General features: G+C 49.1%; 1 protein-coding gene across 1 annotated transcript in view; it reads right to left on the reverse strand.

The window, feature by feature from the left end:
- Nucleotides 1-24,569, reverse strand: part of EFCAB6 (EF-hand calcium binding domain 6) — a gene marked incomplete at its 5' end in the record, with an annotated part of 176,794 nt that extends 152,225 nt beyond the window's left edge. The window contains 4 exons of the mRNA XM_080660273.1: nucleotides 322-410; nucleotides 7,954-8,165; nucleotides 13,469-13,614; nucleotides 24,508-24,569. Of these exons, the coding sequence (XP_080516399.1) occupies nucleotides 322-410; nucleotides 7,954-8,165; nucleotides 13,469-13,614; nucleotides 24,508-24,569 (509 nt within the window). The remainder of the gene's footprint in view (nucleotides 1-321; nucleotides 411-7,953; nucleotides 8,166-13,468; nucleotides 13,615-24,507) is intronic.
- Nucleotides 24,570-24,856: the final 287 nt, after the last annotated feature.

A 24,856-nucleotide genomic window follows, 5' to 3' on the forward strand; every position in this document is an offset into this window, starting at 1 on the left:
AGCGAGAGGGAGAGTGAGAAGCATCAATGATGGGAGAGCATCATCCATCCGCTGCCTCCTGCACGCCCCACACTGGGGATCAAGCCCACAGCCCAGGCCTGTGCCCTGACTGGAATCGAACTGTGACCTTCTGGTTCATAGGTCCCTGCGCAACCACTGAGCCACGCCAGTCGGGCATTAAATTCTATAGGGACAAGTTCTACCAACACGTCTTCCATATATATCTGTTGACATGATCAGTTCTAATGACCCTATGTCTTATCTCCTATCATTTCAAATTGCACGTTTTCATAGGAACAACAATAAAAGAAAACCACTTACCACTTTATAAGATTTACATTTAGGTCCACCCCGCCAAACCTGGACAGGAATTGGAGGTACGGAACAGCACCAGCGCTGGTGAGGGAGATCTGCATTCAAACAGGAAGAAGGACAGCCTGTTAGAGGACTCGGACCCAAGCCAGGGGCAGTGCAGGCGGAGGTGATGTGGGTGGGACACCGCTGCTCAGACCAGGGGCTGAGTGACGCTCGTGCTCAGCAAACCAGGTGCAAACAACAAGAATGCCAGGGTGCGCTTAATTAAACGTCAACACGTTCTCTACAAAATCATCTAAATCTAGATCTACCTAAAAAATAAAGCAAAAATATATTCTAATATGTTTATAGACATATGTGCTAATACACATCATCTATGTATAAATATGAATATGATGGATTTGGGTCCCGAGAGGTGAGGAACAGCACAGGTACCCTCTGAGTGCCCGGGAAACTGTGTACATCAGACTGTCTTAAGGGAGAAAAAGTCCTTCTTAAATTCATAATTCTAGCAGACATCACTGGGTCAAGTGCGTCAAGACTGTTAACTTACCCCTCGATGTCTGATTTACTGCTGTTGACAACTGTACTGTGATTATGTAAGAGGACAGTTCTTAGTCTACACACTGAACTACTTAGAAGAACCAGAAACACAAGCAACTTCTCCAATGGCTCAGAAAAACATTATGTCTATAGTCGTGTGCATCATGTACAGTACCGTTTACACACACACACAAGGAAAGGTCACAGGAGGAGCAGGTGAGGTCACATGTTCACCCTGGCACATGGGGGGAGAGGGTATGGGCGCTGTTAGTGCGACAGGGGCCCCACCCACACTCTTCCTCTTCTGACAAATGCTCTGGAGTTTGAAATTACTTCTAAGTAAAAAGGCAAATTTTTTAAAAAGTGAAAATAATTTTTCTCCCGGCCCCCAAAGGAACTATCAAACTAAAATGAAGGTACACATGTGATCATTAGAGATGTATTTATTCACGTTCACGCAGCACACGGAGCGCACTTGCCCAGTGGTGATGGCTCCGGGTCTGCCCACCGGCTCCGCATTCCCTCGGCCCTCAGGTTCCCCCTGGAGCCCAGCGGCCTGCTCGGCTCCCCAGTGGACACCTCCCCTCCATTCAGCACGTGCCCCCCGCCAGAGGGCGCCCAAGGGAGGGTCCTTTGAGCAGCTCTTCCCGGGAGGACCCGGGGCTTCTGACCTGACGGGCCTGTGAGGTGACCTAACTTGGGGTGGACATCCCCGTGCAGCTCCTCGGGGCGCCTCGCGGCTGGTGGTGAGGGAGTGGGTGAAGCAGGAAAACGCCGGCAGAGCTCACACTCCCCAGGGGCTCGGGTGCCAGACCCGGTGCCCACGTGAGTTTCCCAGGCAGCCCGGGCGAACCCCTGCGGGGCTGACATTGTGTGGCCTCCCCTCATGGCACTGCCATCAAGGCCGGCCAGCCCCATGCTGCAGAGCCAGGCTCATCGCCCCATGAACCACCCGCCAGGGAAGCAGCCAGGCCATCAGCCTCCTGAGGCTTCCGGCACATTCCATGCTGTCCTGACGGCCTAAGGCAGAGACATCTGTGATGGTCAGCCTCGCACCGACACCTCAGACCCCATGGGTGCTGTCCACAGGAGAGGATCTGCTGGGAACTCGCCTCCAACACTCGTGATTCCGGCAAAAACGTTCATGCATGAAAACCGTCCTCCGGCGAGGGGCTGAGGGCAGAGTCTTGGATGGGCCGGGTCGGCGGCTGGAAAATCAATATACCTGCTGCCAAGGTCTGCAGAGACGCCGCTCCCACCTGGTGCAGCCACGGGCCAGGTGAGCTGCTTCTGTTCTCTGGAATCCATTTCCCAAGCCAACTTCTTCCAAAACTGCTACATGAACACTCAGAGACCAAGGCCGTATTCTTACCCTCATCTTCCTGTCAACAGAAACTTAGGTGCGGGCCTGATCACAACACTTGAAGTCAAACATGCCCAGCGTGGTTCTTAACATTAAAAACTGAAGCGCAAGCACTGGCTGGTGTTGCTCAGTGGATAGAGCATTGGCCTGTGGACTGAAGGGTCCCAGGTTCGATTCTGGTTAAGGGCACATGCCTGGGTTGTGGGCTCGATCCCCAGGAGGAGGCGAGCAGAAGGCAGCTGATCAATGATTCTCTTTCATCATTGATGGTCCTATCTCTCTCTTCCTCTCCCTCCCTCTCTGAAATAAATATATATATACTAGAGGCCCGATGCACAAAGATTCATGCAAGAATGGGCCTTTCTTACCCTGGCTGCCAGCACTGCCTTTGCTCTGGCTGGAGCCACCTTTTGGCTCCAGCCCAGAGCCACCTTTCCGCCTTTCCACGAACCCAGAGGCCCTGAGTGGCTGGGGCGGTGCTGAACACCGCTGGCTGCTCGGCACCTACGTATGAAAACTAACCCACCATCTTTGTTGGGTTAATTTGCATACTCACTCCTGATTGGCTGCTGCGCATTGCAAAGGTATGGTCAATTTGCATCTTACTCTTTTATTAGTGTAGATAATTCTTTTTTAATTGAAGCTCAAGTAAATTCACTCTAACTGGGAAGTTCTTTCCTCATTTGAAGGGGGACGTTCCCTTGAAATGTTTTACCAGTTGTATGAGTTTCCCATTAGGCTGGCATTAAGCGCAGGAGAAGAATGGTTGTACCATCACACGGATTCGTCATTAAAAGATCTAGAAAAGCCTCATGCTCCCTGGACTGCGGGGCTGGGAAGAGAAGCCGCACCCTTCACTCTGGTGACCGTGGCCTCCTGCTCAGGCACCAGGCTCCAGCCTCCCTGATTCACACACGTCACAGGAGCTCGCGGTTCCAGAGAAACATGCCTTTCATTTAGACTACTAGGACCTGTGTGTGTTTTTTTAATCTCTGAAGTTCAGCATTTCTCAGTAACTTCTTTTAAAGACAGATGTAGCTTTTAAAAACAGATACGCATTTCACATCTTCTGTGCTTTTCCTCTTCCTGCATAGCTGATTAGCATGGGAAGGTTGTCAAATTTTTAAATTAACATCAGATCATGAATATAGGAAACATTAACAGGAAATAATGTTTTTATTTTCCATTTGGTATAAAGTGTCAGTTCAATCAAGCCTATGAGAAAACAGATTTTCTCTGCAAGGGCAAACGCTCTTTAAAAGTAAAAGAACAGAGGGAAACCAAGATGGCGGCATAAGGTATACACCTGTACGTGCTGCCTCTCACAACCACACCAAAACTACAACTAAAAGACAAAACGTCTATCACCCAGAACCATGGGAAAGCTGGATGAGTAGAAGTTCTACAACTAGAAGGAGAGAGAAAAGAGCATTGAGACGTGCACAAGCGCGGAAAAGCTGAGGTACAGAGGCACGCGAATCGGGCTGGCAGCTGGCGACTGGGTACACTGTTTTGTTCAACCGGAATGGAGACACAAGCTCCCGATTACTCTGAACTCCAGTTTCTGGCGATACTCTGGGGACCCAGACTCCTACAGGGAGAAGCTGGACCATCTGCCATCGGATCAAAAAGTGAGGGTGGCTTTCTTGCAGAGGTGCGTGCAGGAATCATTGTTCACTGTGCTGGGGCGCGGGACGCAGAGGCGGCTGACTGGCAGCCATGGCTGTTGGCCACGCCCTAGCCTAGTGATTCTCTGAGACCCCGCCCCGCACAATTTACAAACCCACCCAAGCTCTGCACAGCAGCTTTTGCATATAAATGGCCTGCCCTATCGCAGCTTAACCTAACAAACTGCAGCTCTGGTCAGACAGCTCCAAAACCTCCAAACCCCAAGCAAAGAGGAGAAATCTGCAGTTCTCGCTGTAACTCCTGCTGGGTGGACTCAGACAGTAGCTGACCTGCACCCCACTGGAGATCCAGGAGCCAGTGTACCTAGTGGTCAGTGTGAGACGACACCAGATTTCAACTCCTCACATACATAAGTGACACACTCAAGAGGCAGACTCAGTGAGCACCAAAGCCCCACTGAAACAAGTCCTGCACCATAAGCGTGTCTCCAGCGCAGTTCTTTCATTATAGACACAGCGGGTCCTCACAGCCAATTGGCCTGGAGGTCAATTCCTCCCAGTGTACCAATAGCAATCAAGGCTTAACTACAACAAGACTTTGCACTCAGCCCACAAAGGGGTGCACCAAGAGTGTCCACCTCAGGTGACTGGGGAGGCTGAACCACTGGGCCCTTTAGGTCACCTACCACAGAAAACCACCCCATCAACACAGGGAAGCGGCCAAAATGCGGAGACAAAGAAACATGTCACGAATGAAAGAAATGGAGGAAAGCAAACTACTGGACATAGAGTTCAAAACCACATTTATAAGGTTACTCAAGAATCTGCTAAAAACCTCTGAGGAACTTAGTGAGACCTTTAAGGATCTTAATGAGAATGCCAAAAAAATGGAAAAGGACCAGTCAGAAATTAAGCATACACTGTCTGAAATAAAGAATATACAGAAATTCAACAATAGACCAAAGGACCCCAAGAATCAAACCAAAGATTTGAAATATGAGGAAACAGAAAACACCCAATCAGAAAAACAAAAAGAAAAAAGAATCCAAAAATATGAAGATAGTGTAAGGAGCCTCTGGGACAACTTTAAGCGTACCAACATCCGAATTACTGGGGTGCCAGAAGAAGAGATAGAGCAAAATATTGAAAACCTATTAGAAGAAATAATGACAGAAAACTTTCCCTACCTGGTGAAAGAAATAGACTTACAAGTCCAGGAAGCGCAGAGAACCCCAAACAAGAGGAATCCAAAGAGGACCACACCAAGACACATCATAATTAAAATGCCAAGGGCAAAAGACAAAGAGAGAATCTTGAAAGCAACAAGAGAAAAACGGTTAGTTACCTACAAGGGAGTACCCATACGACTGTCAGCTGATTTCTCAACAGAAACTATGCAGGCCAGAAGGGAGTGGCAAGAAATATTCAAAGTGATGAACAGCAAGAACCTACAACCAAGATTACTCTACCCAGCAAAGCTATCATTTAGAATTGAAGGTCAGATAAAAGAGCTTCACAGACAAGAAAAAGCTAAAGGAGTTCATCACCACCAAACCAGGATTATATGAAATGCTGAAGGGTATTCTTTAAGAATAATAAGAAGAAAATGGTAAAGATAAAAATTATGAACAACAAAATGACAACGAATACATGCCTATCAATAAGTGAATCTAAAAATCAAGTGAATAAAAAAAATCTGATGAACAGAATAAACTGATGAGTATAACAGAATCAGGGGCATAGAAAGGGAGTGGACTGACAATTCTTGGGGGAAGGGGGTGTGTGGGGTGCAGGAAGAGATTGGACAAAAATCTTACACCGATGGATGAAGACAGTGGCGGGGGGTAAGGGCATGGGGTAGGGTGGGGAATCAGGTGGAGGGGAGCTATGGGGGGAAAAAAGAGGAACATCTGTAATAATCTGAACAATAAAGATTTATTTTAAAAAAATATAGTGTGAAAAAAATAAAACAACATTATTAGCGTATGACACAGCAATTCCACTCCCAGGTGTGTACCCAAGAGGAGGGAAGACCCATGTCCACACAGACATCTGTACATGAACGGTCATGGCAGCACTGTTCACAAAGGCCAACGAGTGCAAACAACTCCAAGGTCCCTCACCTGATGACAGAAGGGGGCCTGTCCATGCAGCGGAGTATGATTAAAAAGGCCATAAAAAGAGGGCAGCACTGACTCAAGCTACAACACGGAGGCACCCTGAAAACATGCTAAATGAAGCCAGGCACAAAGTATCCTACAATGTGCCGTTCCATTTATAGGAAATGTCCAGGACAAGCAAGTCTGTTGTGACAGAGTAGATTAATGGTTGTCAGGGAGCGGGGGTGGGAAGGGGGGTGAGGAGAGGCTGCTACGGAATACGGAGTTTCTCTCTGGGGTGGTGGAATGTTCAGGAATTAGGGAGTAGTTGCGCAACTCTGTGGTTATATTAAAAACCACTAACTTGTATATTTTTAAATGGTGAATTGGATAATATGTAAATGTTTTCTTAATAAAGCTTTTATTTAAAATGTAGGTACGTATTAATTGACCATAAAGGTGTGGGTTCATTTCTGGGCTGTCTCTTCTGCTCCATTGATCTCTATGGCTGTGTTTATGCCAGTGCCATGCTGTTTTGATTATTATGCCCTGGTGGTATAGTTCGATGTCAGGTAGCATAATTCCTCCAACTTTGTTGTTCTTTCTCAAGACTGCTGTGGCTATTCAGGGTCTTTTGTGGCTCCATAGAAATTTCTGTAATATTTCCCTAGTTCTGTGAAATATGCCAATGGTATCTTGCTAGGAATTGCATTGTATCAATAGATTGCTTTGGGTAGTATGACTATTTAAAGATGTTAATTCTTCCCGTTCATGAACACGGCATATGCTTCCACTTATTTGTATCTTCTTCCATTTCTTACTTCTGTGTCTTATACGTTTCCCAGTACAGGTCTTTTACATCCTTGGTTAACTTTATTCTTAGGTATTTTCCCTAAGAATTTAGGTATTCTGAGATGTTTCCCCTCGAGTTAAATACCCCCTCCTCCCGAAAGCCCTCCTGGACTGCCACTCCTCATTGTTAGGGAGTGTTCCCTCCTCTAACTCCCACACTACCCTGTAACTGCCTCTGTCTGGGGGCAACTATCAGCCCTTTCATAGCTCCCTCACTGGACAGGGATCCCCTCAAGGGCGGCCCCCGTCTGGCTGCTCTGCACTGGGTCGAGCATATAGTGGATACTCAGTAACCCTGGGATACAAGGACAAATGCTGAAATGCCAAAGGCCCGACTTACGATGGTGTGACTTATACTTTACAACTGGATGATGGTGAGAAAGCGATACATATTCATTAGAAACTGTACTTTGAATTTTGTTCTTTTCCGGTGCCAGTGACACTCTGGTGACACTGGGCGGTGGCCGCAGCTCCCAGGCAGCCACGCACTCACCAGGGTCAACAATCAATACCGTCCAGTGTACTCATTGTGTTGGAGGGTCTGCTCACCCATCGGCTGAGTGCCCGGAGCACGGCTGCGTGTGCTGGCTAAGCTGGGATGTTCCTCGGCTGGGTGTATTAAATGCATTTCCTCAGGACATTTTCCGCTGACCGTGGGTTTATCAGGAGGCACACCCCTCGTAAGTCAAGGAGCATCTGTACTAAGTTCCAAAATGCAAGTTGAGCCTGGCCAGCGTGGCTCAGTGGTTGAGCATCGACCTGTGAACCAGGCGATCGTGGTTCCATTCCCGGTCAGGGCGCATACCCCCGGTGTGGGCTCAATCCCCAGTGGGGGGCATGCAGGAGGCAGCCGATCAGTGATTCTCTCTCACCATTCATGTTTCTCTCTCTCTCTCCCTCTCCCTTCCTCTCTGAAATCAATAAAAATATATTTTAAAAAATGCAAGTTGACCGAATGTTTTATACATTGGAAGCTTGACAAAGCAAGACAATACAAAACAAAAAAATGTGTAATGGTGCCACGTGCAAATGATGACCAGAGTTCATCCCAACTCTGCCCCAACGTGAGGAAGTGATGTGAAGAAAGCATGCACTGCTCCCCTGGGGCCGCCGCTGCCCGCCACCTGCCCGGCCGGGGAGGACGCGACCTTACCTGGGCCAGCACGTCCTGGAACTGCTCCCTCGTGAGAGGCAGCAGGAAGGTGCTGACGACCCTCCGCAGCTCGCTCTTGGACACCGTCATGCTGCGGCTGGGATCGAGCAGCTGGAAGGCTTTTATCAACTCGTCTCCTTTGTCGGTAATTTTTTGAAATAAAATCCGTTTAACATCTAAGAAGGACAGTATCGGATTTGCAACGGTTGTGGCTGTAAGAGAGAAATGGCTGTTTATTACACATGCTTAGAGCTAAGCGGCCTGGGACTGAGCCGCCGGTAAGACCTGATCGCTGTGGAACGACAGTAATGAGGACAGAGAAACACAGGCAAAGACGACCTGCCGTGCAGAGGGCGTAGGTCATTGCAGGTGGGAAACGGGTGTTGGAATAAAACTTGGGAATCAATTCCTTTTACATCAGTCGTTCAACTACATTGAGTTCTCAACCCCTTGCTCCTTTTCGAGAGAAAAATGTGTATTCTTCCATCTAGATCACGTCCCTGTCGAAGACAAGGAGGAACTGAGAACAGGCACACTGAGCGGGGAGGGTGCTGAGCTCGAGTGCGCTTTGGGGCCAGGACGGCCCCGCCCGGGCAGAGAAGGAGGGGCGTCCTGGCTGCAGCGCATCAGGTCCCTGGGTCCAGAGTCTCAAAGGAGAGAAGATACAACACGGGCCTGCCTTTCCTGTCTACGATGAGAACGGCTGTGGTAACTGGTTGAAGTAACAAGTAAATACAGGAACTACAAATCAACTGGCGGTACCAACCAGCAAAGAGCCAGAAGATGTGACTATTCTATTTTCCAGTTTATGACCGGCTGGGGCAGCCGTGGGCAAACTATGGCCCGCGGGCCGGATCCGGCCTGTTCGGCTGTTCTATCCAGCCCGCGGAGCCGAAAGAGCGGAGGGTTCTCTTGCTCTCCCCTCCGCTCCTTTACTTTGAATTTATATTAGTTCACACAAACTCTCCATCCATGCTTTTGTTCCGGCCCTCCGGTCCAGTTTAAGAACCCATTGTGGCCCTCGAGTCAAAAAGTTTGCCCACCCCTGGGTTAGGGGAAGAGGAAGCTAAGAATCGCTGCAGTTTGGAAAACCTCTAGTTACAAGGTTGCACAGGCTTGGTGACCACAGTTAGTAGCTCTGTCTTACATGTGTTACATGTTTGTAGCATTGCCTGGTCACCCTCGTAAGATGCCACACCAGCCGCCACGCTGTGTGGAGTCACAAAGCCACAGGGAGAGGCCGCCGGTGGGTGCTCCGGGCGTTTGCTCCCCTGGGAGGGGAGGACTGGCTGAGAGCCTGAGGGAGGGGAAGGGCTTAACCCTCCCATAGAGATGCTCATGGTGCAGCGTCACCACGCGTGGACTCCCAGACGCCACGGACTCGTGTAGCACAGCTTGCAATTCTCTTTGGGCCCACACACACTGCTCTCCCTCAGCCCGCCCAGCCTGGAGTGCCAGCTGTGTTCAATGTCACAGAGGAACCCTCCTGGCCATTTACACCTCCGTCCTGAAATCTTTTTTCAGACTTTCATGGACATTTTTAATTGCTTTCTGAGAAACCCATCTTTTCTTTCTTTCTTTTTAATTTATTATTTTTTAAAATCTTTATTATTGCCGAAACCGGTTTGGCTCAGTGGATAGAGCGTCGGCCTACGGACTGAAGGGTCCCGGGTTCGATTCCGGTCAAGGGCATGTACCTTGGTTGCAGGCACATCCCCAGTGGGGGGCGTGCAGGAGGCAGCTGATCGATGTTTCTCTCTCATCGATGTTTCTAGCTCTCTATCCCTCTCCCTTCCTCTCTGTAAAATATCAATAAAATATATTTTTTTAAAAATCTTTATTATTGAAAGTACTACATATGCCTCTTTTTTTCTCCTATTGACCCCCTCCACCTGAGCCCCACTCCCGACCCCAGGTCTTCACCACCCTATTGTCTGTGTCCATGGGTTATGCATACATGCATACAAGGTCTTTGGTTGATTACCTTCCACCCACCCACCTTCCCTCCAATATTCCACACTCTGCTCCATGCTTCCATGTCTCTGGGTCCACTCTGCTCATCAGTTTATTTTGTTCGTTAGATTCCGCATTGAGTGAGATCATGTGATACTTGTCTTTCTCTGACTGGCTTATTTCACTTATCATGATACCCTCCAGGTCCCTCCATGCTGTTCAAAGGGTAAGAGATCCTTCTTTTTTACTGCTGCATAGTATTTCCTGGTGTAAATGTACCACGGCTTTTTTATCCACTGGTGTACTGATGGGCACTTGGGCTATTTCCAGAGCTTAGCTATTGTAAATTGTGCTGCTATGAACATAGGGGTGCATACATGCTTTCTAATTGGTGTTTGTGGAAACCCATCTTGTCAATCAATAATTTTAATTTAAAATTATTAGGAAAAAATAATTATTATAATTATCAGAAAATATTAATTTGAAACCAGGTGAAATTACTTAAAGGAAAACCTTTCATTTCACGTGCCCCTGCAACTTCTGAGATTTAAAATGAAAGCACTAACCAAACTTTGCATGAGCTGCTAATGAGAATGCAAATTAATTTCATCTTTCTGCATGGCAATTTGACAGAATTTTTTACATCCATCCAGAATAAAGTCACAACAGACTGTCCTTCTTCCTTTTAACAATGAGGAAAAAATGAGATAAGCTAAAAAAGATGGCTTTAAAAGCCCATCAGAGAACTAAGGATGGAAAGAGATTAAATTCCAGAAAGAACGGGCACTAGCAGAGACAGAAGACCCAGGACCCTCTCCCCCGGTAGAGCCCCAGGAAGAAAAGCCAAGCCGCTCTGAGCTATGTGGTGCCCAAGGCACACAGGGCCTTCTGCTGGCGCAGGGCAGCGGCTGACCCCCGCGGAGGACAGAGCAGAGAGCTGAGGCAGTCCCTCCAGAGCCAATGGGCCTTCGATGAGTGTACCTTGCGGCCCATTGCAGACCTCGGGCAGGGTGGCCGGTGGCTGGGCTGGGAGCAGAGAACAACCAGGACACTTCCAAAACTGGCAGGTGGGCTGAAAGCACAGAGCTCCCCAGTGGGCCAAGCTGGCAGCTGGGCTGTGGGACAGATCTCTGGAGTCTCCCCAGGGTTCAGATGTCAAGAGCTGTTGAAGGGAGACATTCTGAAACCAGGGGTCCCCCAAATCTAACTGAAACTGCAACCAGTCCAGCCCGACTGAGAGATTACACAGAGCAGCCGTCTCACCAAAAGCCGGGAGAGGAGGCGCATTCCTTCAGCTGGTGGTGAATATTAGTTACTTCTATCTCTACTGTTTTTCACACAAATGTCTGGCCTTTAATCTTTTTTAAATTGCAAGACAAGTGAAATAAGGAAGGTGTCCTAATGAAGAGCAAAAACAGTCATGAGAAGACCCACAGAGTGAACAGATATAGCAGTGATCAGGTGTTTAAACTAAGAATGGTAAATGTGTTAGAGACTAGAGGCCCAGTGCACGAAATTCGTGCACTGAGTGTGTGTGGGGGGGTCCCCTCAGCCCAGCCTGTGCCTTCTTGCAGTCCGGGAGCCCTCAGGGGATGTCTGAACGTCGGCTTAGCGGGCCTAAGCCAGCAGTCGGACATCCTTAGCGCTGCCATGGAAGCGGGAGAGGCTCCCGCCACCGCCACCTGGCTTCTGGCTGAGCAGCGCTACCCCTGTGGGAACAAACTGACCACCAGGGGGCAGCTCCTGCATTGAGCGTCTGCCCCCTGGTGGTCAGTGTGCGTCGTAGCAACCAGTTGTTCCACCATTTGGTCGATTTGCATATTAGCCTTTTATTATATAGGATTATACAGGATAACAGAAAAGTTGACACCATGTTGAACACAGGGAGGTTTCAGCAGAGAAATGGAAACTTTTTTAAAAGTACATGAAAAAGCTAGAAAATAAAAATAGAACATCAGAAGTTCAGAACTCATTTGATTTGCCTAATAGCAAACTGTACGTAGTAGAAGAAAGGACTAGTGAATATAGAGTCAGGTCAGTACAAATTGTTCAAATTGAAACAAACAAAAGGCAAAACACATTCATAAAAGAACCAGGGTGTCTAGTATCTGTGGCTGCCAGGTTCACGTTTGCCCCGTGAATTCTGCTTATTGAATATAACAAGGACATATCTACATATATGTGTGCACGCATGAAAGCGAAGCCAGCCAAACAAGTAATGGTGACCGCTTCTGGAGAGGAAAATGCTGTTAGGATATACCACATAAATATCTATATGGACATACAAATATATATATATATATATATATATATATATATATATATATATATTCAAATAAGAATTTTTGATATATATATATAATTTTTTACTTAAGGAAAAAATAATTTTAAAATGCCATCAATAAACATAAAAGGCAAATGACCAATGAAAAAAGACACTGCTGGCACATCGGGGGGATGAAGGATTAATATCTGCACTGCGAAGACAGCTCATAAAAACCCTAAAACCACTTCCTCATAGCGGGGACGTGGGCAAAAGGACCACAAGGCAGGTGACCAAAGAAAACAACAGAAGCCAGATGAACTTGAGATCAAAGTTGACCTCTACTATTAGGGAAATGCAAACTAAATCACAGCAGAGTGCTGCTTTGGGACTTGAAAGGATAAGATGTAGAGGGTGGTACTCTGTCAGGATGCTTAGAATGAACACCTTTAAATGTTACCTGTGGGGTGTGTGGGTACAAGCTTCCTAAGGGCAATCCAATGGCCTTAGAGCGGGAGGGCCCTCTGACCCAGGGACCCGCTCGCCGCAGCCTTCCTGGACCATCATGTCACACCCCAAGGGCACTGCAGGCCTGCCGCTATTGGACTGGAACAGTTCACTCCTGATGATACATTTCTGTGCTGGAAATTGCTAGTCAACCCTCGCTTCCCACCCTCCCTCTTCCCCTAGAAACAGGAACCCTGAGATGTGGGTAGACACGTGGCTGTCCGGCATAAAGCCTGTATTTCCCAGGATCCCTGGTGCACACATGTGACCATGGGATTGAAGTGTCGCTAACGGTGAGTGCACACAGGTGTCCACTGTGACTTCTGACTGCCTCTCTCCCGCTCACGAGGCAAAATCAATTCCCCTTTCGGCGTGTCCCCTCCGAGTCCTGCTCCTGGGCCGTGCGTGCACTCACTGCTGCGCCGTGCGTCTGTCCCGGTACGTGTCTCTCACCACTGGACGCCCCATTTTCCTCTCTGGACTCCCCTCCAGGCGGGTCCTCCCTGAACCCTCCTCCTTCTCCTCAGAACCTGTGACAGTTCTTGTCACAGAGTAGGGCTCATAAAGTGTTTGAGAAGGCAGGAAGGGAGGGCTCATATCACCAACCTGCCACTTAGGAACTGTGTAGCTGTGGCAGTGTCTCGGGTCCCCGTAAAGGAAAGAGGGACAATAACAACCCACTCCCTCGCTCTGTTGTGGGGGTCCAGGGCCAGGAAGGCCTCGGACAGAGCCTGGCACGCACCACACACACAGTGACTCTACTGTTAGTAGCATTTGCTCGTGAATACTCACTTGAGGAAGATCTGGGCGTATTTTGGAAACCATTTCTTGAACAGACTCTAAATGGTGAAGAATAGGGTCCTAAATTTGTGAATTTTTTAACGTGAGGACACGGAGTATGCCAAACCGGTATGGTAGCCATCTTGCACATTAAATCCCTGTGACAGAAGAGAAAACAGAGCACACATTACAGATGTGGCCAACCTCCCATCCCGTCCTCTCCTGGCGGGGCAGCGGAGGCTATAAAAACAGCTAGCGATGACCTTCTCGCCAGTGCCGCCAAGACTATTCTTAAAGTGAACACAAAATTTCGGGGTTACACTCCCTGTTTTTAGTAGATCCAATCGTCTTCAAAGATGGAAAAATGAAGCTGTTTGGACACGAACCCCCATCTGCATCCTGACTAGTGTGCACCGCTTTGTTCACATAAAAAAGCGTTCAAACCTGAAAGAATGTGTGTGAGTCTATTTGAGCCAAACTGTCGACAGTTGCCAGGAAGCAGAATCTCAACGACTGGGATAGTGCTCCAGAGAACGGCAGCTTCTCACTGTTTCATACATGACAGTCAAAGGAGGAGACGTAGGGGGTTACATGAAAGCCACGGGTGATGGATTAGGGAGGCGGGGGAAGCAAAGCGGGGAAACCTCTGAGATTGGATAGAGAGTAAAATGTTAGACACGTAGGTGGGCACAGGATACTTAACAGTCACCAATTAGCATGATAACCATCCCCGTCCCGGTGCCCAGGGCATCTGCCAGGAAAGATACCGGCCTAGGACGTGACTACCCACCATAACTGCTTTTAATTCAAGTTTTAATTTCAGACCATCCTTTGTGGTCCTTTAGGCCTTTGAGTTTGCAAGACCGCCTTCCCTGAACTTGCCAGGCTAGCGTGTGGCTCCTTCTCCGTCCACAACTCCTTTGGTGGCCATCAGGATGGAAAGCCTGGACTCAAGAGCTTTTTTTCCCTTTTTTATTAAACGCATTGCTTGATATGATCATACAGGTTTCAGGTGTGGGTTCCGAGGTGACAAGATCTGCATCTTGCCCTGTGTGCCACCGCCCCCGGACTGAGCTTCCGAAGCGCCTCCCTGTGCACCCAGCACACAGTGAGGCAGAGCTGGCCTCTGGAAGCCTTCCCCTCCGTGAAACAGCGAGAAGCCGGCCAAACGGCCACAGCGAACCGTTTCAAAACTCCGCAGTTATCCAGAGGTTTGCAGCCATCTAGGGAGCATAGATTCACGAAATACGGCAGAATCTCTGCATGAACACCAAGTTTGGGGGCGTTTTAACAGTCTCTGTTCCCATCTCCCCGCTTCCTTCAAATCAACCGCCTGATCTCAGTGGAAACCCGGCAGCCGACAGCCACTGGCAGGAGCAGAGGGCTGGAGTCCCCCGTCAAGGCCCCATTCCCAGAACATTCTCATTACCTGACACACTGTGGTTCCCGGGAAGACCCCACTCACAGGCTGCTCTATGTTAACTAATTCAGAGTTCACCAGGGGGAACAGGCTATTGTGAAAAGGTTTGTTGGAAAAAACAAAGATAATTGTGTTTAAAATCTCAGCTGCCTGAGTGGGTGGATAACAGGTGGAGTAAACAATAGACTGACTAAAAGCTTAAAGGAAAGAGCTAGGGAATGGGATGTCCGTAGGGGCTCTGAAAGGCATCCCCATATTCCTGGGAATCTAATGGCACTCTCTTGTGTAGGGGTTGTGAGCCGGTCCAGGGCAATGAGTTTACTCAGGGAAGACCTGGGAAGGCCCTAAACGCTCACCTCTGGCTGACCTTGAGGCTCTAGCCAAGGTCACAAGCAGGAAGTGAAGGCTCAGGCAGAATTGTAAACTTCCTAGCTGAAGGCTGAAGGAACGCCCCAGCACACACGAGAGCCCCTTGCAAAGATCAGAAGACTACTGTGTCCAGGCATTTGAAATAAAGACTTTATCACACAGACGAAAATTGAGGGAATTTGTCACCAGCAGACCTACTTGCAAGAAATCTTGTTAAAATAAAGTCTTCAAAAAGAAGGAAAAGTCCAAAGGGTCAGAAACTCAGATCTACAGAAAGAAAGGAAGGATATCAGAGAAAGAATAACTGACGTAAAATAAACATGCATGCACCTAATAACAGAGCCCCACTGCACTTGAAGTGAAGCTGAGAACCGTGAAAGGAGAATATTCACTTGAACACTAACAGCAGGAGGCTTCAGGACCACTCTTGATAAGGGATAGGCCAACTAGAGAGAAGAACAAGGGGACAGAAGACTCGGACAACGCGTACACCAATTAGACTAAGAGCCATCAAAGAACACTCCACCTAACGACAGTAGAACACATTCTTCTCACGCACACACGGGGCACCCTCCAGGATAGGTCATATGTTAAGACATAAAACAAGGCTCAATAAATGTAAAAGGATTGAAATAATTAATAGATGTTCTCCAACTACACTGAAATGAAAATAGAAATCAATAACGGAAAGAAAATAGACAATAAATAAATATGTAGAAATTAAAGAATACACTCCTAATTAATCAATAGGTCAAAAAAATAATCACAAGATAAATTAACAAATACTTTTACATGAATGATAATGAAGGCACAACATACCAATACTTATGGGATGCAGATAAAGTAGTGCTTAGGGGTAAATTTATAGATATTAATGTCTATATTAAAGAAAAGAAAATCTCAATTGATAACCTAAACATCTTCCTTTAAAAGCTAGAAAAATAAGATTAAATTAAACCCAAGTAGATTGAAGGGACTAATAAAGATTAGAGCAGAAAGAAATAAAATTGAGAATAGAAAATAAAGAAAACCAACAAAATGAAAAGCTGGTTCTTTGAAAAGATTGGCAAAACTCAAATTATTTAAATCATGAATGAAAGAGAGGGCATTACTACTGACCTTCCAAAAACTAAAAGGATTATAAGGAAATGTAAATTGTATGCTAACAAATTAGATAACTTAGATGAAATGGAAAAATTCTTAGAAGACACAAACTACTGAAACTGACTAAAGAAATAAAATATATGAATAGATCTATAACAAGCAAAGAGCCTGAATTCGTAATCAAAAAACTTATTGTGAAAATACTAGGACCAGATAGGTTTACTGATAAATTCTGCCAAACACTTAAAGAATAATTAAAAGCAATCCTTCACAAACTCTTCCAGAAAACAAAAGAGGAGAGAACACTTCCCAACACACTGTATGAGGTCAGTATTACCCTGATACCAAACCAGAAAAGACATCAAAAGGAAAAAAAACAACAACTAAGGACCAATTTTCCTTAGGAATATAGGAAAAATCCTCATCAACATACTAACAAACTAAATCCAGCAATATACAAAAAGAATCAAACTGCATAACTAAGTGGGATTTATCAAAGGAATGCAAGGATGGTTTGCAATCCAGGAATGCAAGGATGTTCGCTCCATCTGTTATAAAAAATTAATCAATGCAACATTAATAGAATCAAGGGGGAAAAATCATCTCAAAGGGTACAGAAAAGGCATTTCACAAAATCCTACATCCTTTCATGATAAAAACACTAGGAACAAACTAGGAACAGAAGGGAACTTCTTTGACCTGACAAAAGGCATTAATTTAAAAAAAAACAGCTAACATCATACTTAATGGTAAAAAAAAAAAAAAAATTTACCCTAAGATCAGAAACAAGATGAGGATGTCTGCTCTCACCACTTTTATTCAACACTAGTGGCCTGGAGCACAGATTCATGCACATTGAAAGGAAATTAATTAGAAGGTGGGTGGCGGGGCAGGACTGGGCGAGACAGGCTGGACACACCCTGAAGCCAACCTCCTGTCGACCCTCCCCAGCTGGCTGCACCTGGGGCAGTGCTGCGGCTCGAAGGGTATCTGTGGAGTGAGCAGGGTCCCTCCGGCAGTTGGGATCCCTCGGCCTGGCCTGCAGGGATCGGGCTGAAACTGGCTCTCCAACATCCTCTGAGGGGTCCTGGAGTGCAAGAGAGCACTCTGCAAAGTTGCTGTCATACAGGGTGTGGAATGCAAATGCAAGTGTGCAGTACACCAGATTTGGGGCCGACAGTGCCCCAGCAACAACATAACCCCAGCCGAAGGTGGAATCACATGGCTCCCTCCTCTCTGGTTCTGGGGTGCATCACCCAAGAACTGCCGCTGCCAAGTCACCGCAGCTCAGCAGCTCCTGTGTTGAGCATCTGCTCCCTGGTGGTCAGAGCGCATCATACCTACTGGCCAGTCAGAAGGTCACTTAGCCTTTTTATAGATATAGATTGTGCTAAAGGTTTTAGCCCAGTGGTCGGCAAACCGCAGCTCGCGAGCCACATGCGGCTCTTTGGCCCCTTGAGTGTGGCTCTTCCACAAAAGACCATGGCCTGGGTGAGTCTATTTTGAAGAAGTGGCATTAGAAGAAGTTTAAAAAATTTGGCTCTCAAAAGAAATTTCAATCGTTGTACTGTTGATATTTGGCTCTGTTGACTAATGAGTTTGCCGACCACTGTTCTAGCCAGAACAATTAGGCAAGAAAATGAAATACAAAGGTACCAGGTTGGAGCCTAATGAAAACTATCTCTATTTGCCAATGACATAATCCTATATAATAAAAGCCTAATACGCTAAGTGTCCAGTCAACGGGTAGGTCGTTCAACCAATCAAAGCATAATATGTTAATGATGTGCGAAGGCGCTCAACTGCTCACTATGACACGCACTGACCACTAGGGGGCAGTCAACCGGTCGACCAGTTGCTATGATGTGCACTGACAACCAGGGGGCAAACACTCTGACCGGTAGGTTAGCTTGCTGCTGGGGTCCAGCCGATGGGGACTGAGCGAGACGGGACTGAGCAAGACGGGCCAGACCCGCCCTGGAGCCCTCCTGTGATCCCTCCCAGTTGGCCAAACTCCCGTGTCCCTCCCCAGCCCTGATCATGCAACGTGGGGTCCCTCCACTTGGCCTGCACCCTTTCATAATCTGGGACCCCTCAGGGGATGTCGGAGAGCCGGTTTCGACCCGATCCCGCAGGCCAGGCTGAGGGACCCCACTGATGCATGAATTTGTGCACTGGGCCTCTAGTTTTGTATAATAGAAAACCCTACAGAAGACACACATGCCAAAAAATACTATTAGAATAAATAACTTTAGTAAGGTTATGGGATATAAGATCAACATACAAAAATCTATTGCTTTTCTATATACCTGCAATAAACTATCTGAAAATAAAATTAAGAATACAATTCCATTTGAGGTAGGAAGCTGGGTCAGCAGCAGAAAGGATGGGAGAGATGGCTCAGGATTAAGCAAAGAGGATAGAGCAGTGGTCGGCAAACTCATTAGTCAACAGAGCCAAATATCGACAGTACAACGATTGAAATTTCTTTTGAGAGCCACATTTTTTAAACTTAAACTTCTTCTAACGCCACTTCTTCAAAACAGACTCGCCCAGGCCGTGGTATTTTGTGGAAGAGCCACACTCAAGGGGCCAAAGAGCCACATGTGGCTCGCGAGCCGCGGTTTGCCGACCACTGGGATAGAGGATGAAATGGCTGCTGGAGGAGCAGGCAAGCAGGGGCGTGGAAGAGAAGCTGCCTTTCAGGGCGTTTTAAGGGCCCAGCTGAGGTCCGGGGACATGAACCGCACAGCCAGGACCAGCGGTGGAGAGCCGGGTTTCACCTGGGACAGGGTTCTGAAAGGCAAGTGTGATGCAGCCAGGCGAGGGTGTGTGCAAGGGAAGGGACAGCGTGGGCAGGTGCTGCTCAGGAAGGGACCCCGAGAACGCTGGGAATAATGGGCGTAACTGAGACCACTGGCCAAGACTGAAGAGGTTCAGAGACAAGAAACTCAAGCTTACGGAGAATTTTAAGAAGTAAAAAAAGTTATTCGAATTCCATCAGCATTTACTGGGGACTTACTTTGAGCCAGGAAAGGAGCTTAAGGTTGGTGAAAAGCTGTCATGTAACCCTCCCCATGCCCAGCCACGTTTTACTCTTCCCACTTCACCGGTGAGGAAGCTGATGCTCGGCGCAGCACGCCATTCGCTCAGGATTGCACGCCTGCTACGCCCAGGGCCGGGCCCGAGGAGAGCTCTCCAGGCACCCGGGTGCGGGGTCGGCAATGGCCAAGGCTTTCTCTCCTGTTGCTTTTGCAACATTAACGAGCGGCTCCTCGAAGGCGGCGAGAAGTCTGGCTGCCCACGGGGCCCGGCCGGCCAGGAGCGCCCACCTCCCGCCTTGCCCCACGCGTCCGGCTCGCGGGGAGGGCCTGCTGTAACTGCGTCCCTTGTTGCACTTACTGCTCATGCAAATAACCACTTTATTTTACCCATAAATTCACTGCCTAGTAACAACCAGGCGTGCCAGGGCTTTGGCCTCCTGCCTTATTACACCACCTGAGGAGCGAGATAATCACCCAGAAATGTACTGCCTGTTGTGCACTTTATTACTTGAATACAAAGTGATTCAATCCAAGAAGCACTTAGCGGAAGACAGCGTGAAAAAAGTAATCATCGTGGGAGAAGTCATTCCCCCCGGGCTGCTGAGCGCACTCCGGGGCGGAGGCCCCTTCCTGCGGGAGGAGGCCGGGTGACCTGTGGGGGCCGCTCCATGAGAATTCCCAACGGCAGGACCAGGAAAGCTGGGGCGGCTCCCATTACAACGCGAGCGCCCCAGGAGCCAAGTCTGCGCAGCTCTGAAAACGGAGCCCGTCTGTGTCCGACCCCAACATCCTGGGTGCAAGCATTTCCCAAGCAACTACGTTCTCAGGGTTCACTCTCCAGCCAACCCTGCAGGCCACCCCCCCGGCGAGGCTGGAGGTGCAGGAAGAGAGGCATGGCCGCCCTCCCGGCCCTCCACAGCTCATCATCTGACTCAGGATTTGAAGAAATGGCAGCGTGTTTTCAAAACCGGGGAGCAGGGATCCGCACCCTCGCCTTCCACGGATGCAGGTGCAGCAGCTCAGTGACCCCGCCTCCCCGTGCTGAGGAGAGTGAACTGAATCCCCCACCTGGGGGTCAGACTAAGGGCCTTTGCAAGGGAAGCCATCGCCAGCGCCTCTCCAGGGGACAGAGCTATCCACTTTAGATTCCTCACGCAGAAATAATGTGTTTTTATTGCTCTTACTGCCATTATTTTCAAATGCATTATTTTCCATTTGTAAAAATTAGTTTTAAAAGGCTGTTGAGGCAGACAAGGAGCTTTAAAACAGTGGCTCTCAAATGTGGCCCCTGAACCAGCAGCATCAGAAATGCAAATCCTCAGGCCCCATCCAGACCAACCGGAGGCCCTGGGTGGGGCCCAGCCCTCCGTGTTTAACAGCTGAGCCCGCTGCAGACGAGCCGGAAGCTGATTTTAAGTCCCAGCCCGTAGTTTTTATGGAGGCTCCGGTGCAAACTTCCCTGCTTACCATCAAAGTGACACAGGAAGCCCCGCAAGCCCAGCCGGTGCGGCTCAGTGGCTGAGCGTCGACCCACGCACCAAGAGGTCGCAAGTTCGATTCCCGGTCAGGGCACATGCCCGGTGGGGGTCGTGTAGGAGGCAGCTAATCACTGTTTCTCGTCGATGTTTCTACCTCTCTTTCCCTCTCCCTTCCTCTCTCGCTCTCTAAAATCAATAAAAAACTTTTAAAAAGGCCTAGCGAATGTTACATTTAAGGGAGCCTGCTAGATTCACCTTGCAATTATGAGCACCTGCTTTGCGACAACCTGGAGTTGGGTACCGTTATCCACATTTTCAGAAGCAGAGGAATTAAACTCCAGAGAGAAAAGGTAAATTTACGCATAAGGCCAAGACCAAAACTCTCCTAAATTGAATCCCAGACTTTCTGCCCAGTTGTGCTAGGAATGAGTGAGAGAGTGAGAGTGAGAGTGAGAGTGTGTGTGTGTGTGTGTGTGTGTGTGTCCACGTGATTTGTGTGCATTCTCATATAAACACATCACTAACAATGAAGTTCACATAGATTGGTAGAGTAATAAAATCTGTCTGTCAATCCTCAAAAATGGACACCTTGCATTTGCCAAACCGTTTACCAATTCTGCAACCTACTCAAAAGGACGAGTAGAAAACGAAAAGTAAGTCATCTGCAGAGACTTCTCACCCAGCACTAGGCTGCCAGGGTCCGTGCCCCACGCTGGAAGCCCCACCCAGCCTCCCACCCAGCCTCCCACCCAGCCTCATACTTCTCCATTCTCCAGGTTGGCTGGCCACCTAGTCCGTGTTCTAAACACAGGCGTTAGAAGAACTCAAGCTGATTTACAAAGATCTTTCAAATGACAGGGTATCATAAAAACACTATAGCCAGTCACCTGAATTCAACTGAGCAGAAAATCCCGTGGTTGTAAGCTGACAGTATGCGGCACGAGGCTTATGAACACGGCCATCCCACGAGCCTGCGCCCCAGCCGTCCTCACCGAGGGTCTCCCCTGCATCAGGGCTCCTCAGCTCCCCACCCAGGCTGTCACCTTGCTCCCAAGGTCATCTTAACAAACACTTTCTCTCGCAGCGTACATGTCAAGTCTATGCATACGCACTGCAGGACGCACACACAGACCCAGAAATCAAACTCACAACAACGCGGACCTCCAAGTCAATACGCTCGCATGGAGTAACATCTCCTGTCTAAGTGGTAACTCCACAGGCTGTGCTGAGACACAAACACAGGTTTAGGACAATGTTGAGAGGAACGGGACAGGAAACACTACGAATACAATGACGTAAGAACAACTTTTCACAGGTGGAAGGTCTAGCCAGCCGTGGGCAAACTACGGCCCGCGGGCCGGATCCGGCCCGTTCGGCTGTTCTATCCGGCCCGCGGAGCCGAAAGAGCGGAGGGTTCTCTTGCTCTCCCCTCCGCTCCTTTACTTTGAATTTATATTAGTTCACACAAACACTCCATCCATGCTTTTGTTCCGGCCCTCCGGTCCAGTTTAAGAACCCATTGTGGCCCTCGAGTCAAAAAGTTTGCCCACCCCTGGCTCTAGACGATGTGATAAAAACAGCCATGTTGGGATGGTGGGGACATGGGTATTTTTTGTTAATCTTCATCGGAGGATATTTTTCCAATGATTTTTAGAGAGAGTGGAAGAGAGAGGGAAAGACAGACAGAAATATCGATGTGAGAAACACATCGATTGGTTGCCTCCTGCACACGCCCCACCAGAGCCCAGACCAAGGAGGAGCCTGCAGCTGAGGTCCATGCCCTTGACTGAAACTGAACCCAGGACCCTTCAGTCCACAGGCCGACACTCTATCCACTGAGCCACACGGGCCAGGGCGGTCTTTTTTCTTTGAAATGCTCCTTAATGAGTGTATCTCAGCGTGTTCACTGCAATCTGCTCACAGGAAGCACCTGACCGAAGGGCTCCTGGCTCCTCTCCCTCCCCACCTGTCACTCTCCCACAGCCCCTGGCCCTCCGCCTGGGTCCCTCCTCCCCCCCCCCCCCCCCCCGCCTCCGACTCCTCTCCCCTTCGCTCCAGGTGTGAGCTCGCCTCCTTAGAGAGGCCTCCCTGGTCCCCTTGTCCCCACCCCCCCGGGGAGCTAGCACAGCCTGTCCTCCCCTGCCCTGCACACGCCACAGCTGGAAACTATACTTCTCATCTGGGAAATCGGAGACTGGATCATAGGCTCCGTGAAATAAAATGGTGTTTTTACACCCCTGTGCCCCCCGTCAGGAGTACCCAGCTCATAACCGGTGCTCCAAACGCATTCATCAAACTAATGAGTGAAGGATTTTCACAGCCCTGTCATTCAAACAGCGCTCCTCTCCCAACACGCGCGTGCACACGCATATGCACGCGCGCGCGCTCACATACACACACACCCTAGTCAGGGGTGGGCAAACTTTTTGACTCGAGGGCCACCATGGGTTCTTAAACTGGACCGGAGGGCCGGAACAAAAGCATGGATGGAGTGTTTGTGTGAACTAATATAAATTCAAAGTAAAGGAGCGGAGGGGAGAGCAAGAGAACCCTCTGCTCTTTCGGCTCCACGGGCCGGATAGAACAGCCGAACGGGCCGGATCCAGCCCGCGGGCCGTAGTTTGCCCACGGCTGCCCTAGATATTGTTCATGGCCATCACTCTCGCCATCCAAGGCAAAGTTTCAGCGTCACCCATGATTCTCTCTTGCCCCTACCCTGAGCACACGTGGCCAGCGACAGAAAGGGCTTCTGAGCACGCATGACCTCAGGGCTGTTCACTGGCGGCCTTCCCTATTAGACCCCTGATGCCACGAGAGCAGGGACCCGAGGATGGTGGCCCAGACAGCAATGGACGTGAGCTTCGGAGGGGTGAGTGCGGTGCTCATGTTCTCAGCCTGAATGCCTTGCGGCCCAGAATGCGGACCCTGAAGCAAAGAGTCCGCTGCTGTGTGTGCAATGTGCTCCCTCTCATCAGAAAGGGCCTCAGAAAGGCACCCCCACATCCCACACCCCCCGTGATGACAGATTCGGCAACGGGCCACAGGAAAACAAGTCATGTCCGCACACTGACCGCGCTTGGCGGCTGTCAATCCGTGGTGCCCGTCGCAGAAACGTTTGACTGGCAGCCTTCTGCGATGGCAGGGCTGGAAACCATCCCGTTCTGCCAGCTCCGGAGCCGACAGGAGCGACAGGAGCCAGTAGCACATCCTATTTATAGTTCGCCAGGCGGCAGGCTCAGGCTGGGGAGGGAGCTGGGGGCTGCAGCCCGCAGTGCGGGAGGCTGCTGCCCCCTAGAGCAGCCCGGACGTCCCGCAGAGGAAGCGCAGCTGCCACTTTCTGAACGCCCCGTGGCTAATGTCTGCTGTCCTGTTGGGCACCAAATTAAGGAATTCAATCTTCAAACCTATCAGCCGTTGCTTCCTGATACGATAAATACCAGTATGTCAGTCCCTAGACAACCCTGGCTCAAAAGCCAGCATTTAGCGCGCACGGCTGCGTGACGGACACGAGCCGGGAGTGACAACGGCACCCTGAGCAGCCCGAGGCCTGACACCCGGCACAGCACACACATCGGCGGAGCTACGCAGCCCTGAGCCGCCCGCGGACACAGGTGCGGGGAAGAAGCGGGGTCTCACCTGGCCTTGGTACTGCCTGATTTGGTGCTGTTGACATTTGTTTTCATGCCATTTCGTTTCATTTCCTTCAGGATAAACTCTTTCTGAATTTGTGTATTCTGAAAAATAAGAGAGGAATGGGGTTAGCACAGATTGGCAGACAGGTGTCCTTCTTCAGCTTCTCGGGCCACGGGTCTGCAAGGAAATCCAGGGATACCGCCGCCTGCTAAATGGGGCCGGGCCCCCGGCAGGTCCTCCACGTGAACTTCACTCCACGTGTCAGCTTTCCCAGGCGGGGGCTGATGTCAGTGCTCCTCTTCCCGTATCTCCATCTCACACACACACACATGCACACACGCCACATACACAT

The sequence above is a fragment of the Plecotus auritus genome (assembly GCF_963455305.1).
Source record: "Plecotus auritus genome assembly, chromosome: 3".
In the NCBI taxonomy this organism is placed as follows: domain Eukaryota; kingdom Metazoa; phylum Chordata; class Mammalia; order Chiroptera; family Vespertilionidae; genus Plecotus; species Plecotus auritus.